The sequence below is a fragment of the Haliotis asinina genome, chromosome 2 (assembly GCF_037392515.1).
Source record: "Haliotis asinina isolate JCU_RB_2024 chromosome 2, JCU_Hal_asi_v2, whole genome shotgun sequence".
NCBI classification, from domain to species: Eukaryota; Metazoa; Mollusca; class Gastropoda; order Lepetellida; family Haliotidae; genus Haliotis; species Haliotis asinina.
Window position 1 is genome coordinate 99,454,047 of NC_090281.1, and position 19,966 is coordinate 99,474,012.

The window sequence follows — 19,966 nt, forward strand, 5'->3', positions numbered from 1 at the left end:
TTCTGTACAGAGAGAGAGAGAGAGGGACACTATGCTGTTGTGCTGAAACCCAAGAAAACTCTGAGCGACTGAGTTGATTTTGAGTTGATTTCTCCATGTCAGTTCTGACAAATGTGAGTGATATGGGGAGAAGATGTCAAGCTGGTGACTGACCACATTGGCAAGTACTGAATTCCTTAAAACAGGTGACATTATGTCCCATGAGGTTGTTTTTCAAAAACAGAGAGAGTCAGTTTCTGCTGAAAACAAAGTAATCAAAGTAGCACTTTTCTAGTAACTGTCAACGAGCCCCAAATGATGCAAGTTCCACCACTTTCACTGATAATGAATACAGTAATCCATAACTTATAGTCACATATTTGCGGGTTGAAACTGTTCATGTCATCATCACCACCAGTTACTGCTGTTGCTTACCCTGTGTGTGTCTTGAACTCCCGGAGTTTCGACCTCAGTTTGTCCCGGCTCAGCTCCAGCTTGATGGACCGTTCCAGGTTGATGGTGTTCTGATCCAAAGATGACTGGAGCTCCTTTGTCAGCTTCGAGTTCTCTTCCTGTGTCAGACATGGTCGAGTGAGTGAAGTGTGTAGTTCTGTACGTGTTAATTGGTTTTATTCGGTCTGCCAACACCTTGATACATGTTTGCACGCCATGTGCTTTCACTCGACTGCAGATACATCCGCCGGAAATAGGTGGTGCTCACTCTCACATCCAGTCATGTACCGATGCCTTGGAAGCATGTAAACTTCCGGTTTGAAGATACATTACGTGAATTAACAAAAAAATTCTGGTTTGGGGTTACATTATGCTAGTTAAAATATGGATCAGGGAGTTCAGCACTTATCTGCGGGTAGTATTGGCCAAGCAAACCAGTGACTAACACTGAAGGAAGGAATAATGCTCAGCACTGGATAAAAGAAATGAATTCCTCCAGTTTCAGATATGCCTACATCTACCCCGAAAAAACGTATTATCAAAATGCTGACACTGTCAAAGAGATACTTCGGTCAAGTGCATATTATTGTTATTATAATAGTATTATAAGGACTAAAACAAAAATCTCACCTCCAACAGTTTCATTTTTTCCAGCATGGTCTTGTATTCTGTGCTGCTGTTGACTGGGCTAGACAACAAAAACATAAGTATCTGTCACATACCAAGCAGTTCATGACAGCATCACAGTCAACAATTACTTCAGTGTTCAGATTTTCAGTTTTCTTTCACAAAAGACAACATAAAACTGAGTTTTACATGAAATATTGCAAATTTTCTTGACCCGTTTTATGACCTTGAAAACACACCTAGATTAATTATTTGAAAAGGCAATCAGAAAGGCATATGGCTGGTCTCTTGCCAAACGTCTCGAATTCAAGGAAATAACTGTACCACAACAATGCAACACACTGCTGTTGGAGAAGGCAATCAGAAAGACATACTGCTGGTCTTACCTTGACTCTTGTTTGACAGTTACAGTCACGTCCCCTGAACCACCCTGGATCATCTGGACCTGCAGTTGCTGGACCTGGAAATACACGTACAAGCCATAATGTCATCACCAGGACTAGGTGATAGTTGTCATTACATCCTCAGTGGGACCTGGAGCTGTCAGTCATGATGTCATCTCTAGGACCTTGTGGTGTAGGTCACATTGTCATAACAGGTACCTGAAGATGTCAGTCGTAATATCATCACCAGGACCTGAAGATGTCATGACTGTCATCACTGGGATCTGGTGGTGTAGGTTATACTGTCATCACTGGGACCTGCTGATGTACGTTATGTCATCACTGGGACCTGGTGGTGTAGGTTATACTGTCATCACTGGGACCTGGTGATGTTGGTCATCTTGTCATCACTAGACATGGTGGTGTAGGTGATAGTGTTATCACTAGGACCTGGATACATGGCCACTTGTCTGATGGAGGGCATGATACTAATTTCACAGTGTGGAGGTACTAGACATGTTCTCACCAGTGACTTGAGCCGCATGATCTCTTGCTGCTGGGGGTCGCGGTTGATGATGGGTTTGTTCTTGATCTTCCGGGCACGGTCTGCATACCTCAGTGTGTTGATGGTCTCTTCCATGTTGGAGTCAGCAGGGCTGATACAGGCAATCATCAGGGTGTGGCTGTTGCCGCCCAGCGAGTCTGGTGAACATGTGGTACATTATATCAGCTTCTTCACATGAACACTTTAGTCGTTTTCAGTTGTTCAGTTGACATGTTTTTTACATATTGTGTTGTTGTTAAACATCCAGTGCAATAATCAAATCTGGACCAGATGAATCAGTGATAAATATCATTAGCAATGCCCTGAGTCAATCCATTCAGCTGCAGCAATGTCAAGCAGACGCTACTGAGAGGCAAGAATTACCTCAGACCTCCACTACACAATCAAGTCTGGGATAGGAAAACCAAAGTTTTTGAGTTTTGCCCCAAACACCAGCTTCCAGCCGTTACAAACCTTGCAGCAGACGTGTGAGTTTGGCGTCTCGGTAAGGTATGTGGTTCCTCTTTTGACTGTCATCTCCCAGGGCACTGATCACATTCCCCAGGGCCAGCAGGCCGCGGTTTATGTTGATACCTGTGACACACATTTCACAATATAAATCTGTCCTTAAAGTGACTATATGGCCAAAAATTTTATGAAATAAATATTTGCCAGGGAACACTATGATCTGCGAACTCTTCACATCAGACAAGAAGGGTGCATGTAAATAGGAATGAAATAGAAAATGTAATTTTCTGAATAAAATTGATATTTTATACTTATCCTGACTCATGCATATAAGCCTAAAGTGTGCCTCTCACTATACATTTGGTCATCTCTTATTTTCCCAGAATAACCGCATTTGCGGTCTTTGCTTTGGAGTAAGACCGCTTCCAAGGTTTTAAGTAAGACCGCTCAAACGGTCAGCCGAACGACCATGCTTTATACTCTCTCCTTGTAAATCACCCAAAATGAGAATTATAGAAATTCAGTGTGCCTGTTATGGGCAGCTGGGAGGGCTTTCGTCATGAGTCAGGATAAGTATAATATTATTCAGAAAATTACACATTTTTCTTATCCTGACTCATGCTTATTGCTTACAGAATCCGATGGAAATGGCAGTGGGTCAGGCCACGCTGGATTCTGCTGGCTGTCAAAATTATGTCCAATACTTTTCCCCCCAACGGGAACTTGTAAACGGTGATGATTCGGTGCTGCCCTTCTAATATTCATTGTAGATTCTGGGGGATCACATCAAGTTGATCCCTGTCTTCAGTAGAAGGCTTCATTGACTGGAATGTGGTGGTGACATCGAAAGTAACTAGCGTCCTGCTAGTTTCTGATGCAACTAAATGTCAAGATATTGTAATCAAGACTAGTTGCGACCCTTCTTCATGTACAAGTATCTTCATTGCGAGTACAGGGTCATAATCACTCATGCTAGTCTGTTTAAGACATGCGCATGGACTGTCCACCATTATACTCTGCAGAGCGTCTGGCTTCCACAAGTCACATGATAAAATGGGTGAGTGAACTCAGCGCCTTCGGGGAACTGTTAGTTGCTGAGCAACAACAAGAAGCCCAAACTGATGAATGCCAGAGACATCCCCTGTGGCGATGTCTCATAGATAATGGTTGGCAAAGACCATCTTTGACTTCCAAAAGCAGCCCTCCATTATAGTTGATAGCAAGCAATTTCCATGTAGCGCTAGTGTAGAGGCCAAGGCCCTGAATTTGTGTGGGTTGTAGGCTCGTGGAGGTTCCAATCCTGCTGCTTCATAGGCTCTCAATATAACAGCTATGATCCACACTGAGATAGTGTTGCAGGATACTTCCGTGGGTGTCTCAGTAGATATAGGGATAAACAGGCGCTTGAAATGTTGCCTTCTAGACATGTGCGATATACTCTGACTGGACATAATGATAAATCTTGAGTATCATAAGGTCCCTTGATTGAAGATAATTGTCTATCCCATTGACCTGGCAGTTGATTTTTCACAATAAAATCTCATCGTAGACCAAGATGAGTTGTCTACTGGTGATTTGCATCACAGCTCGTGCAGTTAAATGAGTTTCCCATCCTTGCAGAGATACGCCTATGTAGAGATGGTTGCTGACTGCAGGCTCTACCATATAAGTCCCTGCACGATCACCAAAGTGAAAAAGGCTTCAGGCTGTCTGGGAGCGGAAGCTGACCTCTGTTGTTAAGATGAAGATTCAAGAACCGTTGTAACAGATGCAACTGTAGTCTTCCTCTTCTGGTCATATCTTGTGCTGACGTGATGAAACCCAGTAGACACTGCCATTGTCGAAGTGTCAACGGAGAGAGCAGAGTTTGCTTTATCGTGTCTTGAATCTTGACCCACCGGTCCTCTGGGATGACAATCTGATTCAATGTTGTGAAGAAATGAATCCTGAGGAACTTGAGATCTTGTTGAACTTCCAGTTCCAACTTTATGTGGTTTACTAACCACCCCAGTTGTGTTAGTAGCCTGATGGTGAAGTCTAACTGTAGTCTGAGTTGACTTTTCTCTTGATGTGCTTGTATGCCGTCGTCCAAATAAAAGGCACTAGGTGTAGATAGTTGACGATGGGCGTAGTTACCGGAGTAAATAGCCACAGGGGCAAAGTTATTCCAAACGTTAGGACCCTCCACTGCTTGTGCTGACCGTTGAAAAGGAAATGCAGATATTTCCTGGACTCTCGATGTTTGAGGATGTGCAGGTATGCATAATCTTCTGGACAGATAAGGAGTCTTAGTTGAGGAAGATGTACCATCTTGAAAAGCTCTGGTTTCTGAACGCACTTCCTGTTGAATTCCTTCATGTTGTATATGAGTCGAAATTTCTCTCTCGAATTCTTCTTGGGTACCAGGAAGATTGGGGAGCAGAAGCTGGGCATCAGACTCTGTGGCTGTATAACCTCTACTGCTCCTTTCTTCAACAGCGTTGCTATGGCATTGGTCAACTTGTCTAGTTGATGTGCTGCATAGACAATAGGAGTTGTGAGTGGCGGAGTAGTTCCCAGCAGGATCTTGTAGCCAACTCGCAGAATTTTCATTTCTTTGAGGATTTTCCAATTTTCATAATAAAGTTGAAGATGTCTACCTACTTGAGATGGTTGTATGGGAACGGCTAGGGGTGGAAGACTCCAGTCGTTCCAAGCCTGATCTTCAATATTTACTGCTTCTTCCAACCCTAGACGCACTGCTGGACATCTGGGGGCACTCCTCCGGGAGTGACAAAAATAAGATGACCTCTCTTCACGAGTGTTGAACGTCTTACCTCTTGCTCTTTGTACCCTGGAGAATTTGGACTTGTGGGTGTAATGTTGATTTGTCTGCTTAAGCACTGATGTCAGAGTGATAGACTTGATCATCATGACTTCTCTGGAGTCTTGAGCAACCATCCTTGCTGCTTCTTCGATCTTCCCATCAAAGAAAGTAGGCGCTGACCACAGAACTTGATATAGAGGCTTGGTAAAGTTCTCACTCCATGACACTGTAGACAGGAGACCTTGTCGACGAAGTAGATTCAGTCCCACAGTAGTAGAATCTAAGTGATCGGTCATAAATTGCTGATCCTTCTTCTGAGTTACCAGCGCTGACAGGATCATTCTTTCCTCCTCATTATCCGGATTGCTGAACTTTGCAATGAGAGTCTTGTTGATGGCTCTCGATCGAGCCAATCCAAAGAAGGTACACCTCGTAGTGGTGTCAAGCTGTGCAAGTCTCTTGTCCTCTACCTTGTAAGATTTATTGCAGGCTGGACTGATGATCTCATAAGGTTCATCGACGTCCGGTGCTCTGACGAAGGGCTCCATATAATGAAGAGGGATGCGGTGAACGTTGAATGACGGCACCTGTTGTAGTTGAAACTTGGTTGCTGACTTAAACACTGTACATAACATCTCAGGAATCGTAGATATTGGGGTTATCGGAGGGAATGTTAGTGAATCAATGTCATCATCCTTTATCATGTAAGTATTAGCTTCATTGGAGTCATTGGATGGTGAGGCTATGTCTAGTCCATTCGTGATCCACGATGTGACTTCAAAGTCCGAGAAGAGGGCTTCCTCAGATGACGACGCTCGGTAATGTCTATTTTCATCCCTCCATGCGTGTGAAGTATTTGTTACGTGTTGACAATCTCTCCTATGACAGTCCATGACTAAGGGGCATGATGACTGTTGACAATGCCTTCAATGAGCTGATGAGACTGAAGCAGACCTTCTGCGTTGACAAGCAGTCTCATGAGTGCACTCATGCAAGTGCGAATCCTCACTCCTGCGAGTGCAATCACGCGAGTGCGAATCCTCACTCCTGCAAGTTCACTCACTCGGAGTGGGTGGATCTCTCTCTCAACTGCGATGTGAAGAAGGGTACGCTGGTGACCATCTTCTCTCACGAGTGCGTGCATACAGCTCCTCTTCATTGTCCGGCGTAAGTGCAGATCTAGGTGACTGCTAATGCCGAGCTGCAATCGATGAAGACGATGGGTGCAGTCTTCTCTCTTCTTCAAAACGTCACTCTGTCAAACTCATAATTTGAGTTGCATGAAGCTGCCTGCGTGGAACTGCTGCTTTGCATGTAGCGACGCCGGAACTGTAAAGTTGTCTGCTGTGACTGACATTGCATTATCTGGCGATGTTCATCAGATTTGAGAGGCGCTGATGATGTCGTCAGGGTTGATATAGATGATGCCGGCCTATGGCTACGTTGGTTGATATCTACCTCATTGCGTAGGACCAACAGCGGCTAATCGAAGATAAGTCGTTAATGTAGAGGGACAATTTCTTCATCTAAGAATGAAGATTCTACAATGACTTGGAAGAAGATGACTTCGTCTTCGATGATTTAGACTTCTTCGACTGTGATGGCCCTGCTTCTGACAAAGATCTCTTCTGTGGTTTAGGGGACGACACGCCGGACCCCAGACACTGCCCCAGAGAAACGCCAGACATATCACTGGAATCAATCACAGCAGTCGTAGCTAAACAGTTACCTGAATTAAAATCACTTGTTTTAGACATGACTAATGCAAGCTGAGGTTGCCTGCCCCTAGCACGTCTGTAAACAGCGTATAGAGAGTAAATTCTGAATTAGACAAATCTGTACAAACTTTACGAGTATTATAAGAACATGTGGGTTTACACGCCAGACAAATTAAGTGAGGGTCGTAATCTACACTGTAGACACGATTTCATCAACTGAGACTAAGTCTCAGTTGAAGAAATACATGCTAAATAAAGACACAATAATCACAAATTTGATAAAATATAATGCATATACAAAGCAGAATTTTGCTTAAAAGACCAAAATAAAAGGAGAACTTATAGCACTATCATTAGCCCAGGTACGACCAGCCGCCCACGTCGGGCGATAAGGAAAGAGTGACAAGCATGGTCAGTCAGCTGACCGTTTGCACGGGAAAAGGGGAGGCTACACGTGGGCGAGTGTATTTTACTTCCGCTTCTTTTAGAAGGGAACTTCAAGGGATTTCAGGTATTCTACCTTCGCCAGGGAAGAGGAGATCAGCAATAAGCATGAGTCAGGATAAGGAAAAATTGCCATGCTATGCATAAAAAGACTTACCCACGACTCAGGGGAAAAAAAGTCCTATTGTGCAAAATCAATTTAAGAAAATATAGAATACACGGAATGCAGCTTTCAGTGACAAGTGACAGTACCTTCTCTAAGTCGCTCTCCTTCAGCATGCGTTCTCTTGATCCGCTCAGATCCTGCTAAGTCCACTAGGTGGAATTTAGCCTTGAAACAATCCTCTCTGAAACATACAATCACAATGCCAGGTGTTACACCAAGATGACTTTCGAAAACATGCAAACGTACAGAGTGAAAAGGAATTATCTGGCACATCTTAAAAGTGGAACTTTCTGTGAAATTGTGTACTTGACAGATCAGGAGAGCCACTAACGAAAGACTCTCAGGGGGCTCATTTCTGCCGTCACCTGATTCTGCAGCTCGCAAAAGCTTGATAACAGTTTATTAACTATACAGTGGAAACCTGATAAGTAAACTTTCAAGGGACTCGTCAAAATTGTTTACTTATCAGGTTTTTCACTTATCCAAACTTTTCAGTATCTGCAAATGAGAGAGTAACGGACAAGACTTGTAAGTAATATAACATGTTTTATTGCACTGGTCTACTCACTGATACTCCTAAGCTACATATAACAATGAACAACTCATCAGGGCTGGCCTCCAGTTGTCAGTGTATTGTAAACTGCTTACGCCAGAGCAAGCTGTACGTGGGATGTTTATTTACCTGGTGACTGACACATGTCCCTCATGTCGGATTATGTGGTGATCGCTAATTTAGTTATCAGGTCTTGTTTAGTCAGTAATTTACTTCCAGGGACCATGTAAAAACGTTTACTTAAGCGGTATTGTTTACTTATCCGATATGTTTAGTTAAGTGGTTTTTACTTAGCGGTTTCCACTGTATTTACATTTCCTGTTCAGTTCCATTTTGTACCCAAATTTGAAAAACTGATAAATTGTTTAGAAGTATTTAGTATCCTTGACTGGGGCTTGCTGCCTATATATCAAAGGTTGCAGTAAATGTTTTGGTGCAACAAATATACATGAGGTGATGTGGCTAAGCAATCTACTGTTGTAAGGTCCCTAAACAAGATTTTAACTAAACTGGATAGAATTATCATTAAAATGCCTACATGTTTACATCATTGCATAACGATGGGCCATTATAACGTGACGTCATAAGGAGCTCTGCTCTTGATGTTCAATCACCTATGGCTTGTTTGAACTCAGGTTCAATGGTGGCATTAAGTTTGACTCACATTCTTCACATGTACCTGTGCCATTATGCACTTTCTTGCCAGTGCCAACCTTAACCCCCTGGATGCCGAGTTTTTTTTCAGACGTACATTTTCATAAGGTTTGCAAGTTTTGCACTTGCGTGGTCCTGGATCAGCGTATGGCAATAAAATTGCACAGAAATGTAGAATATTTAATTTCCTATCCGTTGGTATAAATATAACTGCGGCTACCTCTGGGGTTTGAGAAATAGACACTGCTAAAAGTTGTCCAAAACTTTTGTGTGTGTTGAAAAACAGTAAATGATATGGTGTTGAACATGGTTATAGGTAGATACTGAAATCAGTTTCATGAAAAAATATCTGAATGATACGCAAAATATACATCACAATACTAAAAGTGCAATCAGAATGGTATGGGCATTGTGTTTACTCTTGTTCAACCGACCTTCACCTCAAAGAAATTGCCTAATATGTGCAACAATGTCGACGCCGGACATCACTACTGATGACTGATTTCTTTCAAAATGGCGGCTTCGCTGACAAGGGTACACAGGATTTTGCGAGAACGTTTTCCTTGATTCAGGAATCTTTCGTACATAAATGTGAGATGTAAGTAATCAGAAATATTCTGACTATCTGTGTATTGTTATATGTTTTTATCGTTTACATTGTAAATGACAGTAGAAGCCAGAAATACCGATAAGTACCGTTGTCATTCTGCATGATTTTGCATCAGTCATGGCGTCACGCTGCACTAAAAGTTTGACAGTTTCTTATGAATTACCAAATTATTTCACTGTATGTATTTTTAATTTGCTATTTCTTGCTATGATACATTTCCCCTGAATATACTAAGCCTATTGAGCCATCGTAAGCAATGATTAGACGGCTGGATGTTGGAAAATTTCCGAAATTGCTACATGGTGTAAAATTGGAATTTTTTCTTTGTTTACATTTAAGACAAACGCTGCCTTTCGAGCACAGCATTCGTTTTCATACCAATTAAATAAAATGGCAGCTGGTAGTATAGGCAAAGGTGAAGGTCAAATGTCATCACTCCCAACAGTGACCCCATCTGTTATGTGCTGTGTCATTTGTACACTTGTTAAAAGTGTCAGTGACTGCTGTCGTGTTGTTAGCAGAAAATACTTTAAAACCAATATGTCTTTTTGGTTTTTGTTTTTGTTTCTATCCATATTAGCTATAATAACGGCAATGCTATTTTTCCGGGCATTTGCAGAAACCTGAGGTATTTCATCAACTGTCCGACGAAGGACAGCAGTATCTCAATCAGGCAACAGGAGTTTCTGGGCCATCAAGATTCTATTTATAAAAGACTGTCTCCCCATGATTCTTTTGAAACAAGGTCAACTAAGACCTGACAAATATTGTTGACTGTCGTAGTGATATTTTATTCTCTGGTTCTGAATCATTTCCTACATTTTAAACCTTTCACAACAGATTACATACTAAAAATTATTTAATACAATTCAACGTTTAAGCTTAACTTCAAACTCTATTGTTTGAGTTTAGTTTTATGCTGCACTCAGCAATATTCCAGCTACATGGAGGCAGATTGTACAGTATGGTTCAAAATTATTGAGAATAGCTAAAGCATTTCATATCATTAAACGAGAACAAATCAGATAAAATTGAATGTATTGTAAAAGTGAACTGACCTTTTCATGTTGTGTAGGTAACAATTAAATATTTTATCAAGTCTCCTTGAGCTTCACGGCACAGTCTAAGACGGGTAGGCATACTTCCTATCAGAGAGGTTAGTGTCTCGTGAGTTATGCTGTCCCAGTATCGGACCACTTCTCTCTTCATGTCTTCAATTTTTGTCAACCCCTTTTGATTCACACATTCCTTCATCATCCCCCAAATGTTCTCAATGGGATTTAAGTCAGGACTATATGCAGGAAATGGTAATGCAGTCACATTTTTCTCCTGAAACCACTGCTTGGCATGTTTTGCGGTGTGTTTAGGATCATTATCTTGCTGCAAAATCCAGTCATTTCCATAAAACACATGTGCACTTGGAAGCAGAAAATTATCTACTATGTTAGTGTAGCGTTGACTTGTCAGATTTCCCTCAAACACACACAGCGGGGTCATTCCTAATAAGGATATCCCTCCCCATACATGAAACTTTGGGCTGTATTTAGGTCGTCGATACAACGGTGCTGACGCAGACTTTGTCCATATTTCCACATTATTGGGATATACCCATATTGAGCTTTCATCAGTAAAAATCACATTTTCCCAGTCAAAGTTTTCATGTGCCAAACACCACTCAACACGCCTGTCTTTATGTTCTTGTTTCATGAGAGGAGAAGGAATTCCAGTCTTTTTCTCCCATCCAAGATCAATCAAATTTCTTCTAACTGTAGATTTTGATACAACTGTTGATCCCCTTTCTATCATTTTAAACCTGATGTTGGAGATGCTTGCCCTTTGCTTTTTAGACGCTAAAATTCCCAGCCGGACGCGATCTGAGAAGTCCAATTTTCTGGGTCTCCCTCCTCCTTTCTGGTGCCCAAAATCCTTTCCCTCTTTAAAATTCTTCCTAATCCTATACACAGTAGAAAGAGGAGTTCCTGTTCTCTCTGCCAATGTATTTACATCATCTATTCCTTGATTACACAACTCAAAAATCAACCTTCTTTTATCTTCAGCAGACATTGTTGACAGTGCTGAGGAAAATGACGTCTGCTACAAATTCAGGGGAGGTAACTCTAATTGTACTATACTCAGTAGGCCAAGATGAGTTACCTCCCTTATACCATTACTTAGTTTTAAGTATCAGTGAATCAGTTGAGGTGTTAGGATAGCTCAAAGTAAGAAGAAAAATTCTCAATAATTATGAACCAGACTATAAATGCTAGTATTCAAGTCTGGACCAGACAATACAGTGATCAACAGTATGAGCATCGATCTGCACAACTGGGAACCATTGATATACGTCAACCAGGTCACCGAGCTTGACCACCCGATCCCATTAGTGGACTCACTAACACACAACAAGCATGCATTACTGAAGGTCAGTATTCTAACACAAACCTTCACGGGTAAAATTAAGATTACAAGGTATTATACTCCATAACTACTTACGGGTCATCTTTACTGACTCTGTCCACAGATATGGTGAAGATGGCATGAGATCTGCTGGAGGTGTTGTTCATGGCAGTGGACCCAGTGGTGCGTGAAGATGACCCTTGTGACAGACATTTCATAGTTTCTTCAAAGGACTTCACTTTTACTTCTCTTAAACCAGCTATCTGTAAACAAAAATATATTTCTTTATACAAACATGATTTTATTTCTATTTCTACAAATGAGGTCACACTACCATCTTATTGAAGATCTGACCATGGTCTACACGAGGTCACACTACCATCGTATTGAAAACCTGGCCATGGTCTACACACAAGGTCACACTACCATCTTATTGAAGATCAGACCATTGTCTACACATGAGGTCACACTACCATCTTATTGAAGACCTGACTATGATCTACACATGAGGTCACACTACCATCGTAATGAGGACATCGACATGAGGATATGGTCTACACATGAGGTCACACTACCATCTTATTGAAGATCTGACCCTGGTCTACACATAAGGTCACACTACTATCTTACTGAAGACCTGGGCCCACTGTATTCTTCAAACAGGAAAAATACACTTGCTGAGGTATGTGAAATTTGCGTAAAAAGTGTTTTTAACAAAAAGAAAAAATAATTATCGACAAAATAGAGTAAAGTAATTAACATACTGTGGATAAGCATTAAACAACAGACAACACACACAGAATAATATCACATTCATATTCCCCTGCCACGCATTTTCCACAACACTCCCACAGTCATGTCACCCTTTCATATCTTTACAAATCAAATGCTTGTGGGATATAGTTGGGATTTTACTCCAAATAACACTGACTAGATGACAAACTATGTTCCATTGACGCCACTGACAAATCATGGTACATTTAGGTGTTATATCATAAGGAAATTTATTTATTTGTAATGTTAATTTCTATGATTACTAGGTCAATAACTCAAGACCCAAATTTGTTAATGCATTTGTTTGAATTTTCAATATTTTCATAAAACATGATATTTCTGTGGTTGCAGTATCACATCCTTAGTTCATAGATCAAATTAGAATGTAGAAAAATTAGAGAATAAGCCGAGAGGTACGAGTGATTATTATATCATTTCCCTCTTCCATGTTATCAGTTCCTTCTTCCACGTTCTCTCATCTCCTTCAAAGATTTGTGTCTAAGAGTTTGAGTTTAAGAAATTTCTATCTCCAACGTTGAAGAGTTCAGTCTTAGTTAAGATTGAGATCTTAAATCCAGGTTACCTTAAGACTATCTTTGTGCAAGTGGAATAGGGTAATTGTATGGTGATTGTAAAGTTGATTGTAGGGGCCTAAGATTAATTGTAACTAAGATTGCTCTGTGCAAGTCTAGCCCTGGTCTACAGATGAGGTGTTCAGAACCATCTTACTGAAGCCCTGACCCTTGTCTACAGATGAGGTGTTCAGAACCATCTTATTGAAGATCTGATCCTGGTCTACAGATGGGGTGTTCAGAACCATCTTACTGAAGCCCTGACCCTTGTCTACAAATGAGGTGTTCAGAACCATCTTACTGAAGATCTGACCCTGGTCTACAAATGAGGTGTTCAGAACCATCTTACTGAAGATCTGACCCTGGTCTACAAATGAGGTGTTCAGAACCATCTTACTGAAGATCTGACCCTGGTCTACAGATGAGGTGTTCAGAACCATCTTACTGAAGATCTGACCCTGGGCTGACTTGCACAAAGTGATCTTAGCGCTACAATGATTGTAACTCCCATTCTTCAACATAGGCTTAAGACAGTCGTAGCGCTAAGATTGCTTTGTGCAAGTGGGCCCTGGTCTACAGATGGGGTGTTCAGAACCGTCTTACTGAAGATCTGACCCTGGTCTACCCATGAGATCACGCTACCATCATATTGAAGACCTGGCCATGGTCTACACATGAAGTGACCCTGGTCTAAAGATGGGGTGTCCAGAACCATCTTACTGAATTCCTGACCATGGTCTACACATGACGTCACACTACCATCTTATTGATGTCCTGACCCTGGACTACAGATGAGGTGTTCAGAACCATCTTACTGAAGTCCTGTTCATGCTCAGCAAGTGAGGTGTTCAGAACTATCTCACTGAAGTCACGTATCTAAATTGTGTAATCTGACCTTGTTCATCAACTATTAACTATTTATGACATTGTCGGTGTTAAACAATGGTTAATATATGAAAGTAACAAGAGGATGTAAGATGAACTTGCAGCAATTCCACCGTTAGCTTCTTCCCTAATGACGAGGCACTCTCTCTTGGAGGGATGGCAGAGAAGATCGTGCAGGTCCTCCTTGTGAATCTGAAAGATTTGGATAATGTGTAAATCAACAGTAGTTCCTGACTATGGCTACTGCTACAAAGTGAGAGTTCAGTAAACTGCTGTTCAGGACCCCGTTTCACAAAACTCTCGTAAGCCTAAGATCTCGTAACTTTTCTTGTATCATCCGTAGCTCCTATGTTACAGTATAGGAGGTACAATGGCTACGAGAAAACTTACGAGATCTTACGCTACGAGAGTTTTGTGAAACGGGGCCCTGACTAGTAATGTTTGGTAATAAATGACCACACATTATATATGATTAGATTTGAAAGATTAGCTATATTTTCAGCAAAAAATTGCACAAGTCAATACTATTTATTTATTAAAACAATGAGACTAAAATCTTTCTTCAAAACATGTTGAAACGTTATTTTAATGTGTTATTATGCATAAATGTTGTCTTCAAACATTTTCTGGAATGGCCAAAAGCCATGAATACACAATTTCATTTAGGAACTTTAGGTGGCCATTAGGCAAATTTATAAGGACCATGGATGCCAAAACTACATCTATGTCTAATTGACATACAAAACTGCCACAATAGCAAGAGGTAACCTACCTCTAGGTAAGACACTGAAATACTGAAGTCAGTTTCATCTTTCCTCTCATCGATCCCCTGGAAGAGTTCTCGCAGTACTCTTGGTATCACCCCCATCTGTTCTTCATCCTGTGTCAGAGACGCCTCATAACATCCTCCCATTGTAAAGGTCTTACCACTGCCCGTCTGACCATACGCCAACACTGTTGCATTGTAACCTGGAACAGAGATGAAAATTGATAATACTAGAGCCTTGCAGTCTGGTGTCATGGCCGTTCATGTGAGTGTGTTTGTGCATGTGAGTGATGGATGCAGGTTTGCAGGTTTCATCTACATGTATTTAGTTGTGAACTTAGAGCCAAGTCATAAACATGTAATGAGTTTCACACTTGCTTTAAAAGTTACCTCAGTGTTATAATGGTATTAAGTCTTGTGATTCTTGGATTTTGTTTATGTCTTCCCTGATCAATTGTTGAGTCATGTGGTATATGAAAATTTGACATACTCTGCCAGAATCACATCAAGATAAATTAATCAAGATATCTTATTGAGGCTCCTCATTCTTGCTATCAAATTTCACCAAAATACACTGTCAAAAGATACACTTATCAAATAGACTCTGAAAATTGGAATGTTTATCTCAGAGAGTTATGTAACTACAAACGTAAATTGTCTCATGGCATGTCAGCAATAGCCAAGCAAATCCTAGAGCCAAATAAATATTCAAGTCTGGCTACAAGTAGACTAACAACTAGTCTCTGAAATGGACATATTTTACTGAAAAAAAGTTCAGAGTAAAAAAATGTAACATAATGAAATGGACAAAGATATCAAAACTGCTGTCCCAAATCGAAATATTCTGTCTGCACTTTGAGTTTGAATGAAGTCACATGAACAAAAGAAAACTGTTTATTAGAAGTAGTAAGACAGAGCCATGTCTTCTGATTGAAAAGGTTAACAGGGAATGTTCCTCACACACAGTTTGTAGAAAATGTTCTCATGAAGTAACTCATTCAGACAATACTTTGTGCCGGCTTGTAAAATCCTTTGAAAAGACTGCCATCTATTTGTACCAGTCCTGTGCAACTGAAGTCACAAAACAACTGGGATCCGAAGACATTCTGAATCAAGGGACTCGCTCAGGGCGTCAGTTTTCCAGGAAAGAAGATCAGAAATCGTGGATTAAACCAATACATGTTGTTCCATGGTGAGAGGACAGGGCAGGAGTGTGGAGCCACAGGGAAGCTGTTGGGGGAGCCTCCCCATGAATTGTTACTAAACACCAGTGACAGCTAAAGATCAACTGATAATTACAAGCCATGGCTATGAATCCAGCAGATTGGGACAGACCCTGAAGCTAGTGGAATTCAGACTTGCCACATTTTCTATACTTGCATGGGTCTGTATGATAGACTAGGCTACAAGAAATCAGTGGGGAATGACAGAGCATTTACTTGTGCCATAGGAGCATGACACTACATCACTACAAGTCACTGGGGCAGACCAGCTATGTCTTTCATATTCAGTCTTAAGAAACCTGTGAAAGTCCTGGGGTAGAATAGGCCTTCAGCAACCCATTCTTGCCATAAAAGGTGACCACACTTGTCGTAAGAGGCGACTAACGGGATCAGGTGGTCAGGCTCGCTGACTTGGTTGACACATGTCATCGGTTCCCAATTGTGCAGATCGATGCTCATGTTGTTGGTCACTGGATTGTCTGGTCCAGGCCCCGATTTCTCGAAACAAACTTAAGTCTGAGTTTTGACTTAAGTTCAAGTTTTTGCTCAAATCTGAGAAAATGCAAGAACACCCATTTTCCAGAATGAAAGGAAATTGGTATCCAGCTCAAACATAGTAGACAATCTGAATTTGGGGGACAGATTTCTTTAGTTGTTTGAACTTTTTTAGTCTAAAAAATGCAATTGAGTTAAAATTTCAGCTGTTTCATATTGTCAAACTCAGTTTGAGATTTGAGTTAAAACTTAAGTTTGTTTCGAGAAATTGGGCCCTAACTGGATTATTTACAGACTGCCACCATATAGCTGGAATATTGCTGTGTGCGGCGTAAAACCAAACTCACTCAATCAGTCTTAAAGGGGCACTGATGCGGAGCGAATAATGTTTCTCGCCAACGGTCTAATTACGAAATCAAACCGCAAATTGGTCAGCGCCCGCTCCTTCGACCGTGACGGACAAAGGAACTGGGCTCCTGTCCATATTAGCAGAATTTCTTCACCTAAACAGTCGGGAGGCCGGATGCCCATCATATGCCATTTCTTTAAAAATATCCATGGTATTCCTTGTCTGATCGTAACCAAATATCCCAGCAGTGTAGTTCTTTTCGGATGCTTGGATGGTATAGTTACTGATCCAATTTGATCCTATTTCAGTGTTTTTAACCTGATATTTAATCATGTTACATGAAAATATGATGTCTACAGGCACGTAGCCATTTCTTTCAGTACGGAAGATTGCAAGGCTTTATATTTAGGTAATTCTGAGTGTTGGTTCAGCTGTGATAGCAACTATCTTACGAAAATTTTGGTAGCTATGGTAGCTACAATGGTTTATTATTTATGATAATAAAAACACACAGTTGATTTATTTGAATTCGTAAACAAAAAACGATGACTTTGCCTTTGGTAGAGAAATCTGAAAATTTTCTTACGTAAAAAACCCTTATTTCACCTATTTACCCAAGTACACAGCAAATGCCCGGGTGTATTCCTTATGTAACGAAATTCCGTTGGTATCCTCAAAACAGTTTCGGCCCAATAGTGTTTTCAGGCTCCATGCGACACAGAGATTACATCTTCCTTGCTGTAACTCGCGTTTGATGGTGTAAACCTACACGTGTTATTTGTCATCATTCTCTGGATGGTCAATTAATGAATTCATAACAGGTATAATTAGTAGTAACACCACTTTGGTTACTCAACAAAGGTTCCCATTTGGCATTTCTCCTGTCTGGAGTAAATACTCAACATTATAAATTAAGGTCTGTAATGGCAAATATATTGTATGTTATGTAATATGTGCATGTAAGTGATGCAAGAGGGTTTATCAGCTGAGTTACAAAAACAAACATCGATCAAAGGATTAACCGATAACACACTGATTGATTAATTACTTTTATCTTCTGGCAGATTTGTCAAAAGGCAGTGTGTGTAGATGACTACACCCTGTCGTAAAGTGTAAGTGCAAAAACAACATCCTCCCTTCAAAGAATTAACCACCCTTGCGTTGATTGATTGATTGCTCATTATTGGTTAACTAAATTACTTAGAATAGTGGACATCATACAGTTAGTTGCCAGGTGTGCTATCTTGGGAGACCAATGAGAGGTTTATCTGGTTTTCACCAACGAAAGACGTGAAACGATGTGTTACTTTTTCGCAAATGAGACAGTTGTAAGACACGCGACACAGAGCAGGATTACTCACCAGCTGCAGATGAATGGAATACGATTTCTTTTACGTGGATATTGATGGATACATTCCTGAACAAGGTAGTAGCCTGACATCGTTGCTATAACATTAGTCTGTTTTACATTCATTTTTTTTGCATTTTGTTTTAATTTATTTGTTGTAGCATTCAGCAGAATCTGTATGACAGAAAAAACACACTAGATCGCGTATGTGTGTGAAATAGGATCCACATTGGCATTCTATACAATGTATAAATGTTGCTGTTATGTTAGAAATTTACTATGAGTATAAGCAGATCGTGTGTTCTTTTATTAATTTTCAGAATCATACTAGTATGACAATAAACTAACTAGGGTTATGAGACAAAATATAGAGACGTTTTCCGTCCTAATAGTTTTTTTTACCATTTCTACCACGGGCAGATGATTAACCTTCAAAGTGTTTCATTTGTTTTCATAATACATTTGGAATGAAGTAAAAATGACTTCACCTCAGTTGATCTGTCTATAATTAAACTATCAACTGCGCTTACGGACTGCGCAGCAGAGGTCACGAACCAGTCACGAATTCTGGGATATCATCCGGGTACTCACGGGAGAAAAACAATAACAAAAGTTTACACCAGTCCACGGAAATTGCTCCGCATCAGTGCCCCTTTAAGAACAAACATAGCTAGGAGACTAAAACTCTATTCTTTCATATAAACACTTTATGAAGTGACTGAATACCTTTAAACAAACTGTCAAGCAATGGTTTCACTGAGTTCTCATAAACTTCACACTGGTAATCGGAGGGTTTGAAGACAAAGTCATAGGTGAAAGCACGATCACGGCCAATCACAATTTGGGGTTCATTCACGGTGAAGTTCACACACAGCTGGCATCCTTCACCTACTTCCTTCGGGATTAGGGGCCGACACCTAACTGCCACTCTCACCGGAATCACCTTGTCAGCCGGCATCTTGGAACAACCTCTAGTACTGTAGTAGATGTTCCCTGTGAAGCAATGCAGAAAATTTACACGTTGTGGTTACTGATTTCAAACGGGAGAATTATACTTTACCGGGCGCACTTTCTCAAATTAATTAGCACTTTCGAAAATATCGGTAAGGGTACCTGACCCTAACCCTAAGGATTGTCAAGGGTGCTGCGACCGGTAAATTGCATTCTACTAATTTTCTAGCCCAAGAACACATGATGCGTTAAACAGGTGCGGGTCAGTCACATCACCATCACAGATGGTAAAAGTGATTTCTTCTTGTTTATCAAAACACCCACAAACACTATAATATCCGAAAGTGCGTCCAGCGAGATCACCATTAAACAAATTCATTACTCCTTGAGTCCTGCCACTGTGCATGTAAACAGGTGAGTGAGTTACTCTGAGTAGATCAAGGCTGTGGTGAGTTCATACATCAGCTGGCATGACCTATTGTAGTTCAGCAAGCTAAACGTCGTGTTCCTGCCAAGGCATACGGCGTTTAGCTTGCTGAACTAGACCTATTGGGGGTCTACAGTGGGACATATTTCACAAATGGGTTATCCTCGATCGGTTACACGTAAAATAGGTACTGTTAGATCATATAATTAACAAAACAATATCAATATTCTTACCTAGCAATGTCAACAACAACACATGTAAATTGTGAAACCCGACGACTTTACGATTTGAAATGACCGCCAATGGGCGAGCTTGGCGATCGTCATGTTATTTGCGATTGGTCGACTTTTCACCAGCGCCACCTATCATATATG

At 40.8% G+C, this 19,966-nt stretch overlaps 1 protein-coding gene across 1 annotated transcript in view; it reads right to left on the reverse strand.

Moving 5' to 3' along the window:
• Window positions 1-19,956, reverse strand: part of LOC137274687 (chromosome-associated kinesin KIF4A-like) — a 37,883-nt gene extending 17,927 nt beyond the window's left edge. Inside the window, exons 1-11 of the mRNA XM_067808028.1 lie at window positions 19,826-19,956; window positions 18,941-19,207; window positions 14,806-15,002; window positions 14,136-14,225; window positions 11,899-12,065; window positions 7,675-7,769; window positions 2,461-2,580; window positions 1,969-2,144; window positions 1,446-1,519; window positions 1,063-1,120; window positions 415-551 (exon numbers count right to left, since the gene is read on the reverse strand). Of these exons, the coding sequence (XP_067664129.1) occupies window positions 415-551; window positions 1,063-1,120; window positions 1,446-1,519; window positions 1,969-2,144; window positions 2,461-2,580; window positions 7,675-7,769; window positions 11,899-12,065; window positions 14,136-14,225; window positions 14,806-15,002; window positions 18,941-19,172 (1,346 nt within the window). The 5' untranslated portion in view covers window positions 19,173-19,207; window positions 19,826-19,956. The remainder of the gene's footprint in view (window positions 1-414; window positions 552-1,062; window positions 1,121-1,445; window positions 1,520-1,968; window positions 2,145-2,460; window positions 2,581-7,674; window positions 7,770-11,898; window positions 12,066-14,135; window positions 14,226-14,805; window positions 15,003-18,940; window positions 19,208-19,825) is intronic.
• Window positions 19,957-19,966: the final 10 nt, after the last annotated feature.